We start from the raw sequence: 20,226 nt of genomic DNA, 5'->3' as shown, positions 1-20,226 counted from the left end.
AACAAATAAAAGTAAATTTTTTTTTACATAGGGCTGGCTCCCTTTTATAAAGGGGTACTCCGCCCCTAGACATCTTATCCGCTCATCTCCCTGCTGCATCGGGCGATCGCGTTGAGCCTCGGGTGCAGCACCGGAGGCTTGTGACATCACGGCCAAGACCTCTCAATGACGTCATGGCCATGACCCCTCAATGCTCATAATGTCAATTGCATTGAGGGGCGTGGCTGTGACATCACGAGCGGGGCTTGGCCGTAACGTCACAAGCCTCTGGCCCGCATCACCAGTCATCCGCCACAGAGCGAAGTTCACTCCTTGCACCGGATGTCAGGGGTGCTGCAGCCGAGATTGCGGGGGTCCCCAACGGCAGGACCCCCCGCGATCAGACATCTTATCCCCTATCCTTTGGATATGGGATAAGATGTCTAGAGGCGGAGTATCTCATTTAAGTAAACTTGCTGACTGTAAAGTACAAGGATAGGCTAGATAAGCCAAAGTAGAAGCCACTCGTATATGGTGGCCCTCCGCTCTGGCTCATAGACAGTAGGGACCCTAGTAGGGTTAATGGACAGTGGTGGTCTTGATTCCCTCACCACTATAGCTCCCATTCCAGAACTGCGACCACACGATCAACAAATCTTCATTCTTATAATGGTGGACCATGACCAGGCCACTGAAGACTTTGTAATCGTAGGCTATACTCAGCCCATGGAAAACATTTTTTGGAGGCGGCGTTATCGTAATTTTCATTTTGTATAAGCAAACCCCTATAAATGCATCTTCTATACTGAACACTAAAATCTCTTGTGCCACATCATAGATCTTCTTGGCCATGTCACCAGAGAGTACGTATCCGGGGCCGGAAAGATATGGCGGGAATATTTTTGAAGGGTAGATTTCTTCGGGTAGGTACCATTTACTATAGTTGTGTCTGTTAGGCGAGCTATTTTCCACTATGAACCCTGTTACATAGTTTGTAAGAGGTGGACGTTCTGGGTGGAGAAGTTGGTGGATCAGATAGGGGACATTGACAAAAACATCATTGTCCACCTTCATTACATAGGAGGCATTCGGGCAGAATTTTGTTACCCACTCCATTCCCATTAAAGTTTTTAGGGTTAGATTACTATAGGTATCCAGAAAATCCTGCTGAACAATGTCCCCATAAATGGCATTTTCCTCTTTGAGAAGCTGCTGCATGGCATCAGTCAGAATGGGAGAGATGCCAACCAAAAAGATCTTCATGACCACAACGTCTCCATAGTTGTCTTCGTTCCCCCAAGTCTTCCGGATTGTATCTCTAGCTTTCACATCATGACACTCGCCAGTCACCAGGAGAACTAGGAACGGGTTCCTCCTCTGACACTTCTCTGGAGCATTCATTAAAAACTTGTAAGGATATGGGTATGGGGTCACCAGGGGGTGCCACCTGGCCGGAGAAGTTCTATTCAATACAATGATCTCTTGGTCTTCATTGGCCAGTATCTTCGAGGCCCGGGCAAACAATCTCTGGCCTTTATTCCCAGATGTGAACAATTGAGAAAACACAAAACAAAAGAAAAATACCAGTAGGAGTATCCTGAAAAATAGGAAAGGTCTAGTTTTCTTCCTTATGAAGAGATACCAAATGCACAAAGGAGAATTTCTGTATTAATAAAAACAAAAACAAAAAGTGCAAGTTACAACAACGTTCTCTAACACCGTATATACATTTGTGAGTTTTTGAAATATTGCATCTGACTACTCACTGAATGGCCTTTTGAAAACATCTGAGATACTTTCTGATGAACCCATAGGACTGTAAGAACATGGCCTGCAAAAACAATACCGTATTATTTAGGTCACATTGAGCAGAGCATAAAAATAACAAAACAACTAAAACAACGACAAACAAACAGAAATGGCAGAGATGCAGATTTTTTTTTCAATAACAGCCCCACAAATAAATAAAAAATGGAATTAAAGTCAATATCTCAGCTACCTCTTAACCCACTCAAATCCAGCATGGTCCTGAATTGCAAAACTTTCAACTCAAAGGAGTACTGCAGCCATAAATCCCCCCCCCCCCCAATCTCCCATACAGGGACTCTGGGTGGCTAATGGCATGATGTTGAAAACACTAAGACACGCCCCCTCCATACAGCTCTATGCACGAACGCTGCATCTCTGCCCTTACCATAGACATACATGGAAAGGGCACGTCGGCCAGGGACCCCTATCCTGCGGATACTGGATAAGTGTCTATGGCTGCAGATCTCCTTTAAAAAGTACCTGTGGCCAATTTGCCAAAAAATTTCTCTCTCATTAATTAGCTTATGGTCACACACCTTTTTACTCATACGCCCTCCTGTTCCTGAGATGAGGGTTTATAGTTTGTCTGACAATTTAGGAAATCAGTCAGATGGGCGTGACTTAATTTTAATAATGAGCATGACTATCAATGTGTGATGGGCGGGATTATACTGTCAGGGGGTGTGAATGTTTTACACTGAGGGGTGCGTATGACGAATACACACTGACTGAATAATCCCACCCATTAACTGGTCACATCACAGTCCAGAAAAAACAGGAATGAAAATTTATCAAAAAGTAACATATACACAAAAATGGTCACGATAAAAATTACAGATCATGGCACAAAAAATTTGCCCTGTACAGCTCCGTATACAGGAAAATAAGAGTTAAAAGGGTCAGAAAAGGACAATTTTAACAGACTTTCGTTAAAGGGAACCTGTCACTAAGTTTTACCCTGTATAACCAGTGGCGACACATCATAGAGGTTAATATAACATGTCCTACCGTCCCTGGATGTCTGCTGGCATGTCTATAAATGTAAATGTGGTGGCCCAGTACGGGATGGTGTTTTTCCGTACTTCTCCTGCCCTGTCAGGCAGAGCCTTTCCATGTCCCCAGGGCCCCCTTTATGTATTATCCCCTGTGTATATAAAGTTGTCATATTAATAATGTACTATTGAGGCACTACTAGGAGGCACTATTGACCAGGTGACCCCCCCCCCCCCAAGTGACCTATGGGCTCCTTGCACAGCCCCCCTATATAACCAGGGGAGGGGCTGCAATCTCTCTCTCAGTTCCTGAGGTCCAGTGCAGACATCTCAGAGTGTGTCCGGAGCATCGGAGGCCTCAAGCCTAAAGTCTGCAGCCACCTGTCAATTGCAAGTAAGGCAAAGTCATCTAATTGTCAGTCATCAAGTCAGTCAAGTCACGTCTACTGTTTAGTCACCATGGCCTGCTCCAAAATCTAACTACTGCAAGTCCTAGCAAGCCTGCGAGGTCGCCCCTGCGAGGCTAAACCATGCCCTTGCGTCACGACAAGAAGGGGTTAATAACATCTGCCCCTTGGGTTATAACATCTACCCTGCACCTCACACCCCGACGCCACATAAAGAAAACAACATTTATAAATGTCCCACACAGTATGTAAAGGAGGCTCCAGTAGTCAGTTGGACGTGCGTCTTCTGAGGTAGTCACGGCTCCCCGGGCTGTAAACACGCCTATTCAGGCTCTAATAACGCCTGTGGTGGCTAAGTACGGGAGTGGGTCCTCCTGTACACTTTACCGTCCTGTGTGGTGGATTCTCTGTCAGTGTCTCCTGGGTCCACATTCCTCTTATGTACTGTCAAGAGTAAAATATGCCATATTTTCTTATGTTATATGCGTTAGTCTTTTAAATCAAGTGTGCCTTTAAATCTTGTTGCCAAGCCTGTGTAACCAGGGAAGGTGCCAGTGACCAGGTGACTTGTTGGTGACCTATGGGACTCCTCCAAATTGCTCCCTTATATAGCAGGGAGGAGCTAGCGTAGTCATATTAGTCTTAGTGCATGCTGAGCTACAGTCAAGGGAAGACCTGGTGTCCTGAGGGAGACCAAGGCCTAACCACGCAGCCACTATCCGTGGAACCCCCTTCAGGTGAAAGTCAAAGCCTGGTAAGCCTAAATACAAGGGAGAAGTCTAGTCAGCATAGTCAAGTCTGTCAAGTCTAAAGTCAGCGTGGGACTGCATAATTGAGTCCCAGTCCACTACAAGTCTCAGCGAGTCCACAAGTCTCAGCGAGTCCACTGGTCACCTTCTTGGACCTAAACTGAGTTGTAAAAACATTAACATATGTCTGCCTCAGTAAAGCTGCTGTTGTTCTGTAACCTTGCATCAGAGCGATTATTTGCCCAGCGCCTGGCCTAGGAACAAGCGGCCATACCTCGGTTGGTGTAGAGGATAACCACGCGCTGGCGTCACGGATATTAAGGGTTAATAACATCTGTCCTAAGGGTAACAACATCTGCCCTTCATCACACCCCTCACCACATGCCTATCTAGGTATGACTGACAGCTCATTCAGGGCCTGGTGCCATTGCTCTCAGCTTGGCTGTCAATCATGTCTGCATAGTCGTGATTAGAGTCAAGGGTGCGGTGACTACTTCAGCAATCCGCATGCTTGGTGACTACTTGTGCCTTATTTACATACTGGGTGCAACAATAAAAGTTGTTTTCTTTACACATTAGAGTAGGATCACATGTAGCGCATTTGCAGTGTATTTCCTGCTGTGCAAAATCCGATGTGCAGCAGGAAATAAGCTGCATTTTCTCTCCAATGAGCAAACACACAGGGCTACCGTGGGGAGCCCTGTGTGTTTGCTCATAGAAGACCATGCAGCGGATCTCCCACTGCGTAGCGTTAAAGGGGTGCTTCAGTGGAAAACAATTTTTCTTTCAAATAAACTGGTTCCAGAAAGTTATACAGATTTGTAAATTACTTCTATAAAAAAAAATCTTTACCCTTCCAGTACTTATCAGCTGCTGTATGTTCCAGAGGAAGTTTAAGTTGTTCTTTTCTGTCTGACCACAGTGCTCTTTGCTGACACCACTGTCAGCGTCAGGAACTGTCCAGAGCAGGAGCAAATCCCCATAGCAAACCTATCCTGCTCTGGACAGTTCCAGACATGGACAGAGGAGTCAGCAAAGAGCACTGTGGTCAGACTGGAAAGAACTACACAACTTCCTCTGGAGCATAGAACATCTGATAAGTACCAGAAGGAGTAAGATTCTTTTAATAGAAGTAATTTACAAATCTGTTTAACTTTCCAGCACCAGTTGATTTGAAAAAAAATTGTTTTCCACCGGAGTACCCCTTTCAAATACGCTATGTGTGACCCTAACCTCACAGACGTGGCAGCCAACATCCAGGCATGGTAGGACACATGATATTAAAGGGGTTTTTCAGTTTAAGAAAATGTATTCCTTATCCAAAGGAAAGGTGATAAGTGTCTGATCCCGGGGGGTCCGACCACTGGGACCCCCGTGATCTCTTGCCCGATGCCCCGGCTCTCCTCATGCACAGAGCGGCGGTCACCACTAGCCCTCCATGCATCTCTATGGGAGAGCCAAAGCGCTGTACTCATGTATCTTCGGCTGCCTGGTTGTCGGGCAGGAGATTGAGGGAGGGGTCCCAGCAGTCGAACTCCACCCCCCACAATCTGAAAGTTATCCCTCAATCCTTTAGAAAAAAAAAAAAAGGGTAAAGCTTATACCCTAGTTTAGTGAGAGTACAATAATAGAGAAGCATGTAAACATGGGCATGCTATTAATCATATAGAGGGGCATTTACTAAGGGGTTTAGTCATTTTTTTCTGACTATTTTTGGCGCAAAATTGTCGCAATTGCGCCTACCCTATAAATTGTGCGACTTTCCCTAGTAAGAGCTAGAAAGTAAAAAAAAAAATTTCCCGCTTAATTTACGCAAGTTTTCAGTTTTGACTTGCAGTGGTCAGGAATTTATTAACTGCGACAGTCACAGTTGCGCAATAAACTGTCGCAACGGCCATAAAAATTGACTAAATTTACTCCAGCTCCAACATGGAGCAGGAAAAGCTACTGCTGCCCGGGCTCCGACATACTTTCTCCCCGCTACCCTCACTGCGCTACCGGGACACTACAGTGATTTATATCCCACCCCTCTCACCTGCCAGCGCCACACAACTCCCATCTGTCTGCTGTTGCAAGACTACAAGTCCCAGCATGCCCTTACAGTGAGGACATGCTGGGAGTTGTAGTCTTGTAGCAGCGGGAGCTGAGCGGCGCGGGCGGGAGACAAGGGAGGGGGGGGGTAGCGGGGAGGCCGTATGAGGAGCCCGGGTGGGAGACAAGGGGGGGTAGCGGGGAGACCGTATGATAAGCCAGGGCGGGAGACAAGGGGGGGGGGGGGGGGGTAGCGGGGAGACCGTATGAGGAGCCCGGGCGGGAGACAAGGGGGGGGGGGGGGGGGTAGCGGGGAGACCGTATGAGGAGCCCGGGCGGCTGCACTGTAATGTCAGCCCGGGCTCCTGCCCTGAGAGCCATAGGCTTTGACTGTCCAGGCATGCTGGGACTTGTAGTTTTGCAACATCTGGAGGCACCTTGGTTGGGAAACACTGTTTTAGGCCAGTGTTTCCCAACCAGGTTGCCTACAGATGTTGCAAGACTACAACTCCCAGAATGCCTGGACAGCCTTTGACTGTCCAGGCATGCTGGGGCTTGTAGTTTTGCAACATCTGGAGGCACCCTGGTTGGGAAACACTGGCCTAAAACAGTGTTTCCCAACCAGGGTGCCTCCAGATGTTGCAAAACTACAAGTCCCAGGTTAGGAAACACTGTGCCCGGCCTCCGCCCCACCTTACTGTAAGGGCATGCTGGGAGTTGTAGTCCTGCAGCTAGGGGCAGGGGACAAGCTTGTCACTTGCCCACACATCTCCTGCACCACACAATTACAACTCCCAGCATGTCCTTACTGTAAGGGCATGCTGGCAGTTGTAGTCGTGCGGGGCTGGAGATGTGTGAGCAGGTGATAATAAATGTACTAACCCATTTTTTTTGTTTTCTTCTCATTTCAGATCCGTTTATCCTGTGGACTCCTTCGGATTCGGTGGACTACTTCGATGACCAGCGTTTTTCTTTGTTTGATTTTAATAAAATGGTTAACAAGGGCTTGTGGGCGAGTGTTTTTTGTAATAAAAATTTTTTAAAACCTGTTGTGTTTTTTTCTTACTTTACTAGACAGGCTTAGTAGTGGAAGCTGTCTTATAGACAGAGTCCATTACTAACCTGGGCTTAGCGCTAACCCCCTATTATTACCCCGGTACCCAACGCCACAGGGGTGCTGGGAAGAGCCGGTACCAACAGGCCTGGAGCGTCAAAAATGGCGCTCCTGGGCCTAAGCGGTAACAGGCTGGTGTTATTTAGGCTGGGGAGGGCCAGTAACAATGGTCCTCGCCCACCCTGGGAACGTCAGGCTGTTACTGTTTGGTTGGTATTTGGCTGAGAATGAAAATGGGGGAGACCCTATGCGTTTTTTTTTTAAATAAATAATTAAATATATAAAAAAAAAACGCATAGGGTCCCCCTATTTTTATTCTCAGCCAAATACCAACCAAACAGTAACAGCCTGACGTTACCAGGGTGGGCGAGGACCATTGTTACTGGCCCTCCCCAACCTAAATAACGCCAGCCTGTTATCGCCTAGGCCCAGGAGCGCCATTTTTGACGCTCCAGGCCTGTTGGTACCGGCTCTTCCCGGCACCCCTGTGGTGTTGGGTACCGGGGTAATAATTGGGGGTTAGCGCTAGCTGTTTTTGTTGCTAACGCTAAGCCCGGCTTCGTAATGGACTCAGTCTATAAGACAGCTTCCACTACTAAGCCTGTCTAGTAAAGTAAAATAAAAAAAAACACAACAGGTTTAAAAAAAAATTTATTACAAAAAAACACTCCCCCACAAGCCCTCGTTAACCATTTTATTAACATCCAGCAAAGAAAAACGCTGGTCGTCGAAGTAGTCCACCGAATCCGTAGTCCACAGGATACACAGATCTGTAGAAGAAGTAACCAAAAAAAAAAAAAAAAAGTGTAAGTACATTTAGGGAGAAAAAAACTGTGTTAAAAAAATGTAATAAACACACACACACACACACACACACACACACACTAAACGCCGTTTACCACTTCTGAGCCATGACTACAATTTACAGTGATCCCTCAACTTACAATGGCCTCAACATACAATAGTTTCAACATACAATGGTCTTTTCTGGACCATCGTAAGTTGAAACCAGACTCAACATACAATGCTACAGACAGTCCAGATCTGTGAAACGTGTCAATGGCTGGAAGAACCAACCAATCAAAATGGGCATTCACTGGTAAAACCCCTGTATTACTGAAGTGTATGCACTGACTGGTGTCTGGTATTACATGTTCTGTACACTTTACCTGTATCAGGGTTAGCTGCTCTTTTGGACACCAGGTGAGGGCGACTCCATTACTTGTTTTGGACATTGCCTGTACTGTACAGGACCCCTGAAGAAGCTCCTGTCCTCTACATAGACCAGTGTTTCCCAAGCAGGGTACCCCCAGCCTTTGGCTGTCCAGGCATGCTGGGAGTTATAGTTTTGCAACAGCTGGAGGCTCCCTGCTTGGGAAACACTGACATAGACAGTGATTTACAGCTCCCAGCAGATCTTTATTACTTTTATATGTAAGGATTTGCTTTATCTATATCAGTTATCTACTTATTTTTCTTTGTCACTTTTTCCTATTTTTGGATGACATTTTGGTGCCTTTAGAACCAATTACCACGTTTCCATAGAGTTATGGTCTCAACATACAATGGTTTCAACTTACAATGGTTTTCCTGGAACCAATTAATATTGTAACTTGAGGGACCACTGTAGTTATTGAATTATTTAGATGTGGTGAAAAAGCTAAAAAAAAAAAAACTCAAAAACAAAAGATCCAGAAGGAAACCAGCAGCCAAACCTATTCAGACAGCAGGAAAAAGGAACAGACTATTTTTTCTACTACATGAAGTAAATTTCCCACTTTTGCCTATGTGCGCCAAATTTATTAATGCCGTGCAACAATTTAGTAAATTTGTCGCACATAGTCAAAAATGAAGTAGAAAAAAACAGGGTAAAAACCAGACTACATAGTAAAAGATTAGTAAATGCCCCTCATTGACCCCCAGAATAAAAAAAATAAATAAAAACGAAACTCCCCAAAAATTGGCAAAATGCCTTTTTTACTTTTCAATTTCCTGTCACAAATAATATATATTTTTGTTTTGTGGCACATTTTATGGTAAAATGAAAAAAGGTGTCATTACCAAGTACAATTGGTCACGCAAAAAAATAAAATAAAAAATCCTCATATGGGACTGTTATGGATAGAAAAAAAAAGTTATGGCTCTTAGAAGGCGAGGAGTAGAGATGAGCGAACTTACAGTAAATTCGATTCGTCACGAACTTCTCGGCTCGGCAGTTGATGACTTTTCCTGCATAAATGAGTTCAGCTTTCAGGTGCTCCGATGGGCTGGAAAAGGTGGATACAGTCCTAGGAGACTCTTTCCTAGGAATGTACCCACCTTTTCCAGCACACCGGAGCACCTGAAAGCTGAACTAATTTATGCAGGATAAGTCATCAACTGCCGAGCCGAGAAGTTCGTGATGAATCGAATTTACTGTAAGTTCGCTCATCTCTAGCGAGGAGGAAAAAATGAAAACGCTAAAATATCCTCAAGGCCAAAATAGGTCCTTATGGGGTTAAAGAACAGCCCTAAAAACTGAACCGGCTGTATTTTAGACAGTTTGAGGGTGCGTTCACACGCTCTTTGTTTTTGCGGATTTTCCGCTGCGTATTTGAAAGTGGGCGGGCTCTTCTCGGCTGTCCGCAGCAGATTTTCCACGGAGGAATTTACGCTGCGGAAAAACTGCCGCAAGCCCCATTGAAGTCAGTAGGGACTGCGGCGGATTTTCCGCAGCGTACATTCCGCCGCGGACAATCTGCTGTGGACAGCTGAGAAGAGCCCGCACCCTTTCAAATACGCAGCGGAAAACCCGCAAAAATAAAGAGCGTGTGAACGCACCCTAATGGTTCAACTTCCTTTGTAAAACTGTGTGTGAACACAGCCTGAGAGGTATTACTCAAAGAATCTGGCACCACCATGTAAGAGTGTGTATGCCACCACTGGCTGTTAGTGGTACTGCAAGCTTACTGACATTTCACACTTTACAGCAGTGTTTTCCAAACAGCGTGCCTCCAGCTGTTGCAAAACTACAACTCCCAGCATGCCCGGACAGCCAACGGCTGTCCGGGCATGCTGGGAGTTGTAGTTTTGCAACAGCTGGAGGCACGCTGTTTGGAAAACACTGCTTTACAGGAGTAAAGGAGATCACAGCTGCCATCTTGACCCCACATCAAAGCCATCTAGCACCCAGTAAAGGAGAGAAGTCCACGCCAAATCTAATGTCCATGTGCTTTCCGAAATTCACGCGCGCCAGGAAATGTCTGTGCAGAAAAGTTATTGTCCCCGTTGAATGACATTGAAGATTATCCTCCGTTTGTATTCATTTATTGCAATTAAAAACCTCATCGTGTGAACACGGCCTCAGGTTTCTGCCATGGAAAGACACATACTTCCTTTTGACCATCATCATGGGTGACCCATGCCCGTCAGCGACCTCTGACCTTCTATGACTAACCTCTGACCTTCTATGACTAACCTCCTCCTCCTCCAGCCTCTCGCTGTCGTCCTCCATTACTACCAGGGCCAGACTGCTCATCTGCCAATTGGGGCCAATGCCAGATAAGCCGGTGTGCAAGGGAAGAGTAGGCCCAGGCAGACATGACAGTCAAAAATAGTTGTTTTCGTTGAAGCCTGTGGGGCCTAATACGGAGGGTGGGGCGGAACAGGTGTGCAAAGTGGTGGAAAGGAATCTCAGGGGCACAGGGGGGGTATGGCCGGGGGTGTTGGATATTTTTATGTATCAAAACCTGTGTAGAGGAAAGGGGCAGTTGCCCATAGCAACCAACCCGATTGCTTTTTAAAGAGGCCTCTGAATTATAAAAGAAGCAATCTGGTTGCTATGGGCAACTGCACCAGTGTTCCCTCTGCACAGGATTTGATACACCTCCCCCCCATTTGTCCATTGTATGAGTAAAATACACACTTTTTGTAAACAATGGCCCTTATTTACTAAGAGTGTTGTGTAGGTTTCTTTGTGGGTTTTAATTCCCTATAATTTATTTTCCGCGGTATTTACTAAGGTTTCCCTACATTTTGCTTTTTTTTTTTTTACACATGCCCTGATCTGTCGGGTTTTCCTCAGCTCAAATCCCCCACATTTTATGTGGAAACCTTAGTAAATATGTTGGGTTTTTGTGAAAATGTCAGGAACACGCCCCTTTTTCGGAGATCACGCCCCCTTTTCCCGGCGACCATGCTCCTTTTTCAGGGTTTTTCTTAGCAAAATGGAGAGTTAGTCGGGGTTTTGTCAATTCTGGTGCAAAATCTGGCACAGACAGAATTTCTGGCGCAATGTGACAGCATCTGGCGCACAACCCGACAAAACATGACGGGTTTGCAATAGTTAATGAGGGCCAATTTGTGCCGCATTAATGAAGTCAGTGGGCCTCATTTACTAAGAGTGTCGGGTTTTTACTAGTGGGAAATGTTGTTTCAGACTTGCAGGATTTCTCTCTATTTACTATGGGGAAAAGTCGGGAACATTTTCTGAGCAGCTTTTTCTAGGTGGAGATTTCCAGCCATTTACCCACAGGATTTTCTGTGAATTCGATAGTAAATCGGTCGGGTTGTGAAACCACGGCCCTTTTCGGACCGGTCACGCAACTTTTGAAACAGACCACGACCCCTTTTCGGCTTTTCACAGTGCAGTGTCGGATTTTCCAGGCACACACTGGCGCAGACATGTCTCAGACAATTTGCGCCAAATTAGTTTGCATCCAATATGTGATTTCCTCATGTGGTATGTGACGAGCATGTTAGTGGCATGTGCGGTATGTGACAAGTCTCACAACCAGGGCTGGTTTTAGACTAAGTGTGTCCCTGGGCAAAATTAACCCCTTAACCCCTTAAGGACCAAGGGCGTACAGGTACGCCCTTGGTCCTGCTCTCCTGATATAACGCGGGGTTACACAGTAACCCCGCGTCATATCGCGGCGGGCCCAGCGTCATAGTGAAGCCGGGACCCGCCTCTAATAGCGCGCAGCGCCGATCGCTCAGAGCTGAGCCGCGCGGCTAAAAGTGAAACCGAAAGTGGCCGGCTAGCTCAGTCGGGCTGTTCGGGATAGCCGCGACTAATCGCGGCATCCCGAACAGCTGACAGGACAGCGGGAGGGCCCCTACCTGCCTCCTCGCTGTCCGATCGCCGAATGACTGCTCAGTGCCTGAGATCCATGCGGCAGAATCTTTGATCACTGGTTTCTTATGAGAAACCAGTGATCAATGATGAAGATCAGTGTGTGCAGTGTTATAGGTCCCTATGGGATAACAATGATCAGTGTGTGCAGTGTTATAGGCCCCTATGAGATAACAATGATCAGTGTGTGCAGTGTTATAGGTCCCTATGGGATAACAATGATCAGTGTGTGCAGTGTTATAGGTCCCTATGGGACCTATAACACTGCAAAAAATAAGTGAAAAAAAAAAATGAATAAACATCATTTAACTCCTCCCCTATTAAAAGTTTGAATCACCCCCCTTTTCCAATAAAAAAAAACACAGTGTAAATAAAAATAAACATATGTGGTATCACCGCGTGCGGAAATGTCCGAATTATAAAAATATATCATTAATTAAACCGCTCGGTCAATGGCGTGTGCGCAAAAAAATTCCAAAGTCCAAAATAGTGCATTTTTGGTCACTTTTAATATAATTTAAAAATGATCAATAAGTCCTATCAATGCAAAAATGGTACCGTTAAAAACTTCAGATCACGGCGCAAAAAATGAGCCCTCATACCGCCCCATACACGGAAAAGTAAAAAAGTTATAGGGGTCAGAAGATGACAATTTTAAACGTATTAATTTTCCTGCATGTAGTTATGATTTTTTCCAGAAGTGCCACAAAATCAAACCTATATAAGTAGGGGATCATTTTAATCGTATGGACCTACAGAATAAAGATAAGGTGTCATTTTTACCGAAAAATGTACTACGTAGAAACGGAAGCCCCCAAAAGTTACAAAACTGCATTTTTTTTTCAATTTTGTCGCACAATGATTTTTTTTTCCGTTTCACCGTAGATTTTTGGGCAAAATGACTGACGTCATTACAAATTAGAATTGGTAGCGCAAAAAATAAGCCAACATATGGATTTTTAGGTGCAAAATTGAAAGAGTTATGATTTTTTAAAGGCAAGGAGCAAAAAACGAAAATGCAAAAACGGAACCAATAAGGGGTTAAGAATGCAGGGTTTTTCCGTTTTTGCATTTTTATTTTTTCCTCATCACCTTCTAAAAATCATAACGCTTTCAATTTTGCACATAAAATTCCATATGATGGCTAATTTTTTGCGCCACTAATTCTACTTTGCAGTGACATTAGTCATTTTATCAAAAAATCCACGGCAAAATGGAAAAAAAAATCATCGTGCGACAAAATTTAAGAAAAAATGTAATTTTGTACATTTTTGGGGTTTCCGTTTCTACGCAGTGCATTTTTTGGTAAAAATGACATCTTATCTTTATTCTCTAGGTCCATAGGGTTAAAATGATACCCTACTTATATAGGTTGGATATTGTCGTACTTCGGAAAAAATCATAACTAAATGCAGGAAAATGTATACGTTAAAAATTCTCATCTTCTAACCCCCTATAACTTTTTTATTTTTCCGCGTATGGGCCGGTATGAGGGCTAATTTTTTGCGCTGTGTTCTGAAGTTTTTATCGGTACCATTTTTGTATTGATAGGACTTTTTGATCGCTTTTTATTAATTTTTTCATGGTGTAAAAAGTGACCAAAAATACGCTATTTTGGACTTTGGAATTTTTTTGCGCGTACGCCATTGACCGTGCGGTTTAATTAACAATATATTTTTATAGTTCGGACATTTCGGCACGCGGCGATACCACATATGTTTATTTTTATTTACACATTTTTTTTTTTTTTTTTATGGGAAAAGGGGGGTGTTTCAAACTTTTATTAGGGAAGGGGTTAAATGACCTTTGTTAACTTTTTTTTCACTTTTTTTTTTTGGCTCTGTTAGGCTAGGTTCAGACTACGCAATCTTCGGGCAGAAAATTTCCGCCCGGAGATTCCAAATGTGCGGCCAGCGCTGACTGAATCAGTCGGCGCTAGGACCTCGGGGACATTGCAGTCTCCAATAGACTGCAATGTGTTCTGCCAGAGCAACCCCATTCTTCAGGCGGAAATTTCCAAGCGGATTTTCCGTTCACAAATTCCGCTTCACAAATTCCCAAGTGTGAATTTGTGAACGGAAACCCCTTCACTACACTATACATTTTAGCAAGGGGAATTTCCGCCTGCAATTTCAAAGAGGAATTGCAGGCGGAAATTCCGTAGTCTGAACCTAGCCTTATAGCTCCCATAGGAGGCTATAACACTGCACACACTGATCTTTTACCCTGATCCCTGCAAAGACATAGCTTTGCATGGATCAGTGAGATAGGGGCTCGATTGCTCAAGCCTGTAGCTCAGGCTTGGAGCGATTGCCGATCGGACGCGACAGAGCAAGGTAAGGGGGCCTCCGCTCGCGTCCTAGCTGATCGGGACATCGCAATTTTATTGCGATAGTCCCGATCAGCCCGACTGAGCTGCCAGGAAGCGTTTACTTTCATTTTTAGACACGGCGATCAACTTTGATCGCCGCGTCTAAAGGGTTAATAGCACGCGGCACAACGATCGGTGCCGCACGCTATTAGCCCAGTGTCCCGGCTATCGGTGTGACCCCGTTTTAAACACTGGGATCGGGCAAGGGGCGTACAGGTACGCCCTTCATCCTGAAGGAGTTAAATATGGGGCCCCCGAATTGCATGACCAAAGATTTTCCTGGTTTCCTCTGTTTTGTGATACAGAATACACAATTACTGATCACGCACCATGTGAATACGGCCTGAGATCCCAATGAGGGGAAAAGCATCTAAGGCCATAACACAAACGTATCCGGGTCCAAATCTAATATCTATAGTAAATATTTTCTGTGTTTAAGAGAACGTTCACACGTTAGTAAGTAGCAGTAGGTTTCCATTGCGAGATACACTACCATGTACGTGTGTGGGCACATGGACAGTCCGTAATAGGGGCAGGTTTACAGACCCGTTAGGTTAAGTTTCTGCTTGTTTTTTTTGGGGGGGGGGAATGCCAAGAAAAAACGCCAATTCTGCCGCATGGCGTCTTTTCGGCAAAAAAACCTTGTGGACAGATGTTAGCTGTAAATCAATGAGAAAAACCTAAATTCTTTTTCCACTTGGCGTTTTTCAGTTTGGTGTGTTTTAAATCCTTTTTTGCGTTTTTTTTGCTCTTTTTTTAGCTCCTTGGCGGTTTTGCAAAGTCGCAGCATGTTGAGCCTATGGCGTTTTTTTCCCTGAAATCGTGGCGTTTTTCTCCCATAGAAGTCTATGGGAGTGAAAAAATGCCAAGAAAAACGACATGTGGGTTTTAACTTTTTGCAGGCGTTTTTTTTATTCTTTTTGGACTTTTTATTCTTTTTTGGACTTTTTGGAAAAAGTGATGGAGATACCTTTTTTTTTTATAAAATTTCGTAGGGTACCATTAAAAAAAATAAAAAAAGATACAGTAGTGATGGAAAAAATGGTATCTAACAATTTTTCTTTTATATAACAACATTTTTATTAATTTTTTAAATAGGGATCGATTTCTGTGGGCGGTCGGGGACCTAAAAATTTAGCTGAGAATAATAAAAATGTAATGTGTGTGTGTGTGTGTGTGTGTGTTTTTCACTTTTTTCTTTCTTATTTTTTTTTTTTAGGTTGTACTACTACTCCCAGCATGTAACACACTGTTCCATGATGGGAGTAGTAGTACCTGTACTAATTGATCCCCGGAGCGATCCTCCTGTATAATGTATAGATGCGGCCGGCCGCTCTTCTATAGTCCCCTGCACTGCCGTATATATATACACCTATTCATATTTCCTGCAGAGAGCTGTGATTGGCCAGATGGTTCCAGCCAATCACAACTCTCTGTGGGAAATAGGAATATCTGTATATATACGTCAGTGCAGGGGACCATAGAAGTGCGGCCGCCCTCATCTATACATTATACAGGAGGATCACAGCGGGTGTCAGGAGTGACATCTGCTGTGATCTTTCCTTAACTGCAGGTACTACTACTTCCAACATGGAGCACACTCAGTTCCATGCTGGGAGCTGTAGTACCTGCATTAATAGACAGATCGCAACAGGTGTCAGAAGTTACACTCACTGCGATCTGTCTATTAATGCAGATTGCTGCTTTTTTGGTCTCATCATTTATTTCAGAAAATAAAATATCAAAAGTCACACATGTGCAAAAGTGAAACCAATAAAAACTACAGATAACAGGGGTCAGAATACTGCAATTGTACATACTGATTTTGTTAAAAAGTCTGAGTTTTTTTTTAAATAAAAACCAGTACAATAAAGTAAAGCATGGGTCTAATGTAGTCTGAAGTTTACGAAGATATGGGGGAATGTTTTTTCCCCAGAAATATATAAATTAAGGGGATATGTTAAAGGGATATTCCAGGAAAAAACTTTTTTTTTATATATCAACTGGCTCCAGAAAGTTAAACAGATTTGTAAATTACTTCTATTAAAAAATCTTAATCCTTTCAATAATTATCAGCTGTTGAAGTTGAGTTGTTGTTTTCTGTCAGGCAACAGTGCTCTCTGCTGACATCTCTGCTTGTCTCGGGAACTGCACAGAGTAGAAGAGGTTTCCTATGGGGATTTGCTTCTAAACTGGGCGGTTCCCGAGACACGTGTCATCAGAGAGAACTTAGACAGAAAAGAACAACTCAACTTAAATAACTCATAAGTACTGAAAGTATGAAATTTTTTTAAAAGAAGTAATTTACAAATCTGTAAAATTTCTGGAGCCAGTTGATATATAAAAAAAAGTTTTTTCCTGGATAACCCCTTTAACTGGGAAAATATGAGATCGCTAGGGTAGAACAGTTAGTGAACAACATGCGTCTCCATCCTTGGAACTATTTTCAAACCCAATATAGTTTAGATTTGGGGTGTGAATTTGCATATTGGCAGATTAAAAATGCATTTAATGCAGATATGGTCAATCCTAGATGGGAAATTGGGTATCACGAATTGTTTGATTTTGTGATAGACACAAAAAGTAGCTCCAGGAGTAAATTGGGGAAGGTTTATAATATAATAATTAAACACAAGGCACAAAAAAAAATATTAAAATAATTAAATCGAAATGGGAGAAGGAAATAGGAGTGTTGGGGGAAGAGGAGCGATGGGAAATATTTAGAAATATAGATAAATCATCTATTAGCACAAATCATAACATTTCGCAAATTAAAGGGGTACTCCGGTGAAAACCTTTTTTTCTTTTAAATCAACTGGTGGCAGAAAGTTAAACATATTTGTAAATTACTTCTATTAAAAAATCTTAATCCTTCCTGTACTTATTAGCTGCTGAATGCTACAGAGGAATTTCCTTTCTTTTTGGAACACTGATGACATCACGAGCACAGTGCTCTCTGCTGACATCTCTGTCCATTTTAGCAACCGTGCATAGCAGATGTATGCTAAGGGCAGCATGATGGCTCAGTGGTTAGCACTGCTGCCTTGCAGTACTGGGGACTTGGGTTCAAATCCGACTAAGGACAACAATAAATAAAGTGCTATTATTATTATAATAACGTCAGCAGAGAGAACTGTGCTCGTGATGTCATCAGAGGGCATTCCAAAAAGAAATGAATTTCCTCTGTAGTATTCAGAAGCTAATAAGTACAGGAAGGATTAAGATTTTTTAATAAGAAGTAATTTACAAATATGTTTAACTTTCTGCCACCAGTTGATTTAAAAGAAAAAAGGTTTTCACCGGAGTACCCCTTTAAATTGATCCATAGATTGTGTTATACTCCATATAGATTGTTCAGGATGGGAAAAAGACAGGATGCAAGTTGCCCCTGATGTAGAGGGGAAAATGCGGATCTTAGACATATGAATTTGGGTTGTAAAGAGGTACAAACACTATGAGGGGGATTTATCAAAACCTGTGCAGAGGAAGAGTGGTGCAGTTGCCCATAGCAACCAATCAGATTGCTTCTTTCATTTTCCACAGGCCTCTTTAGAGGCCTGTGGAAAATGAAAGAAGCAATCTGATTGGTTGCTATGGGCAACTGCACCACTCTTCCTCTGCACAGGTTTTGATAAATCTCCCCCTATGAGAACAGGTTTATATAAAAATTGAGGAAAATCTTGGCGGGAAAGTAAAATATAGTATGGTCACTGCGGTATTGGAGTTGGAAATTGGGGAAAATAAAAACTTAATTCTTAAACTTTTTGGGTTGACCAAAATTTAGATCCTAAGGAAATGGTTTGCGCCAAAAGCGCCATGTATTAAGGAATGGACTAATTTAGTTGAAAGAGTTCAAAAATATGAATCTATATACTATCATGGGAGTGACCTGAACCAAAAAGAATGGGAGAAATGGAAGTAAAGAAAGATATAAGGTTGTGTGGTAGAATGGTAACAGGCTGGTGGGGGGAAGGGTGGGAGGGGGGTGAGGCAATGAGGGGGGGGGGGGGGAGGGGGGAAATGTAAAATAAAATATCTGTGTTAATTTATGCATACTGTTATATGTATGTTATTTTTGTAAAAAAATAACATATTGACCTACAGAATGAAAATATGGACTTTCTAATGTAAAGTGTACTGCTTAAAAATGATACCCCCAAAGCTGTAAAATTGTGGTATTCTTTTGAATTTCCCCACAAAATAATAATTTGTTGGGTTCGCTGTACATTTTATGGTAAAAATAAGTGATGTCATTACAAAGTACAATTGGTCACACAAAAAACAAGCCCTCAAATGGTTCTGTGGATGGAAATATAAGAGAGTTATGACTCTCAGAAGATGAGGAGGAAAAAAACGAAAAAACTCCCCATTTCTAAGATGTAACTATACACTGCTCCCTATGGCAACCCTCCCCCCCATCCTTTCCCCTTACCGTTTACCGTTTACTCTCCTCTAATATGTTTGTTAAACCCAGAGACAGCATACACAGAATTACTACACTGCTCAAACAAAATAAAGGGAACACTTAAAGGGGTACTCCGCCCCTAGATATCTTATCCCCTATTCAAAGGATAGCGGATAAGATGTCTGATTGCGGGGGTCCTGCAACTGGGATCCCCACGATCTCTGTGCAGCAACCGACGTCCGTTTAGAACAAAGGGTGCGGGCTTCGGGGGTCGTGACATCATGGCCACGCCCCTTGTGATGTCACACCACGCCCCCTCAATGCAAGTCTATGGAAGGGGGAGTGACAGCCACCCCGCCCCCTCCCATAGACTTGCATTGAGGGGGCAGGGTGTGACATCACGAGGGGGCATGGCCATGATGTCACAACCCCAGCTGCCCGCTCCAAGCGTTCAGAACAAAATGTTCTGAACGCTGGGGCAGCAGAGTACCCCTTTTAAACAACACAATGTAACTCCAAGTCAGTGACACTTCTGTGAAATCCCACTGTCCACTCAGGAAGAACACTGATTGACAATCAATTTCACATGCTGTTGTGCAAATGGGACAGACAACAGGTGGAAATTATAGGCAATTAGCAAGACACCCCCAATAAAGGAGTGGTTCTGCAGGTGGTGACCACAGACCACTTCTCAGTTCCTATGCTTCCTGGCTGATGTTTTGGTCACTTTTGAATGCTGGCGGTGCTTTCACTCTATTGGTAGCATGAGACGGAGTCTACAACCCACACAAGTGGCTCAGGTAGTGCAGCTCATCCAGGATGGCACATCAATGCGAGATGTGCCAAGAAGGTTTGCTGTACCTGTCAGCGTAGTGTCCAGAGCATGGAGGCACTACCAGGAAACAGGCCAGTACATCAGGAGACGTGGAGGAGTCCGTAGGAGGGCAACAACCCAGAAGCAGGACCGCTACCTCCGCCTTTGTGCAAGGAGCCCTGCAAAATGACCTCCAGCAGGCCCCAAATGAGAATGTGTCCACTTAAACGGTCAGACAATGCTCACAGACTCCATGAGGGTGGTATGAGGGCCCTACATCCACAGGTGGGGGTTGAGCTTACAGCCCAACATCGTGCAGAATGTTTGGCATTTGCCAGAGAACACAAAGATTGGCAAATTCACCACCACTGGCACCTTGTGCTCTTCACAGATGAAAGCAGGTTCACACTGAGCACAAGTGACAGACGTAACACAGTCTGGA

General features: G+C 43.8%; 1 protein-coding gene across 3 annotated transcripts; it reads right to left on the bottom strand.

Moving 5' to 3' along the window:
- Window positions 1-445: 445 nt before the first annotated feature.
- LOC130366775 (beta-1,3-galactosyltransferase 2-like) lies at window positions 446-19,057 on the bottom strand. 3 transcript variants are annotated; one of them, XM_056569130.1, is made up of 3 exons: window positions 19,005-19,057; window positions 1,746-1,810; window positions 446-1,642 (listed from the first exon to the last, which is right to left on the bottom strand). In XM_056569130.1, exons 2-3 carry the CDS (start codon window positions 1,805-1,807, stop codon window positions 559-561), a joined length of 1,146 nt encoding a protein of 381 aa, XP_056425105.1. In that variant the 5' UTR covers window positions 1,808-1,810; window positions 19,005-19,057; the 3' UTR covers window positions 446-558. The 3 variants fall into 3 exon arrangements, with proteins under 3 accessions (XP_056425105.1, XP_056425104.1, XP_056425107.1); XM_056569129.1 differs by lacking the exon at window positions 19,005-19,057 and adding an exon at window positions 10,539-10,755; XM_056569132.1 differs by lacking the exon at window positions 19,005-19,057 and adding an exon at window positions 2,797-2,899.
- Between the last annotated feature and the right edge of the window lie 1,169 nt (window positions 19,058-20,226).

This window comes from Hyla sarda, chromosome 4 (assembly GCF_029499605.1).
Source record: "Hyla sarda isolate aHylSar1 chromosome 4, aHylSar1.hap1, whole genome shotgun sequence".
In the NCBI taxonomy this organism is placed as follows: domain Eukaryota; kingdom Metazoa; phylum Chordata; class Amphibia; order Anura; family Hylidae; genus Hyla; species Hyla sarda.
This window is presented reverse-complemented; position numbering and strand designations above follow the sequence as displayed.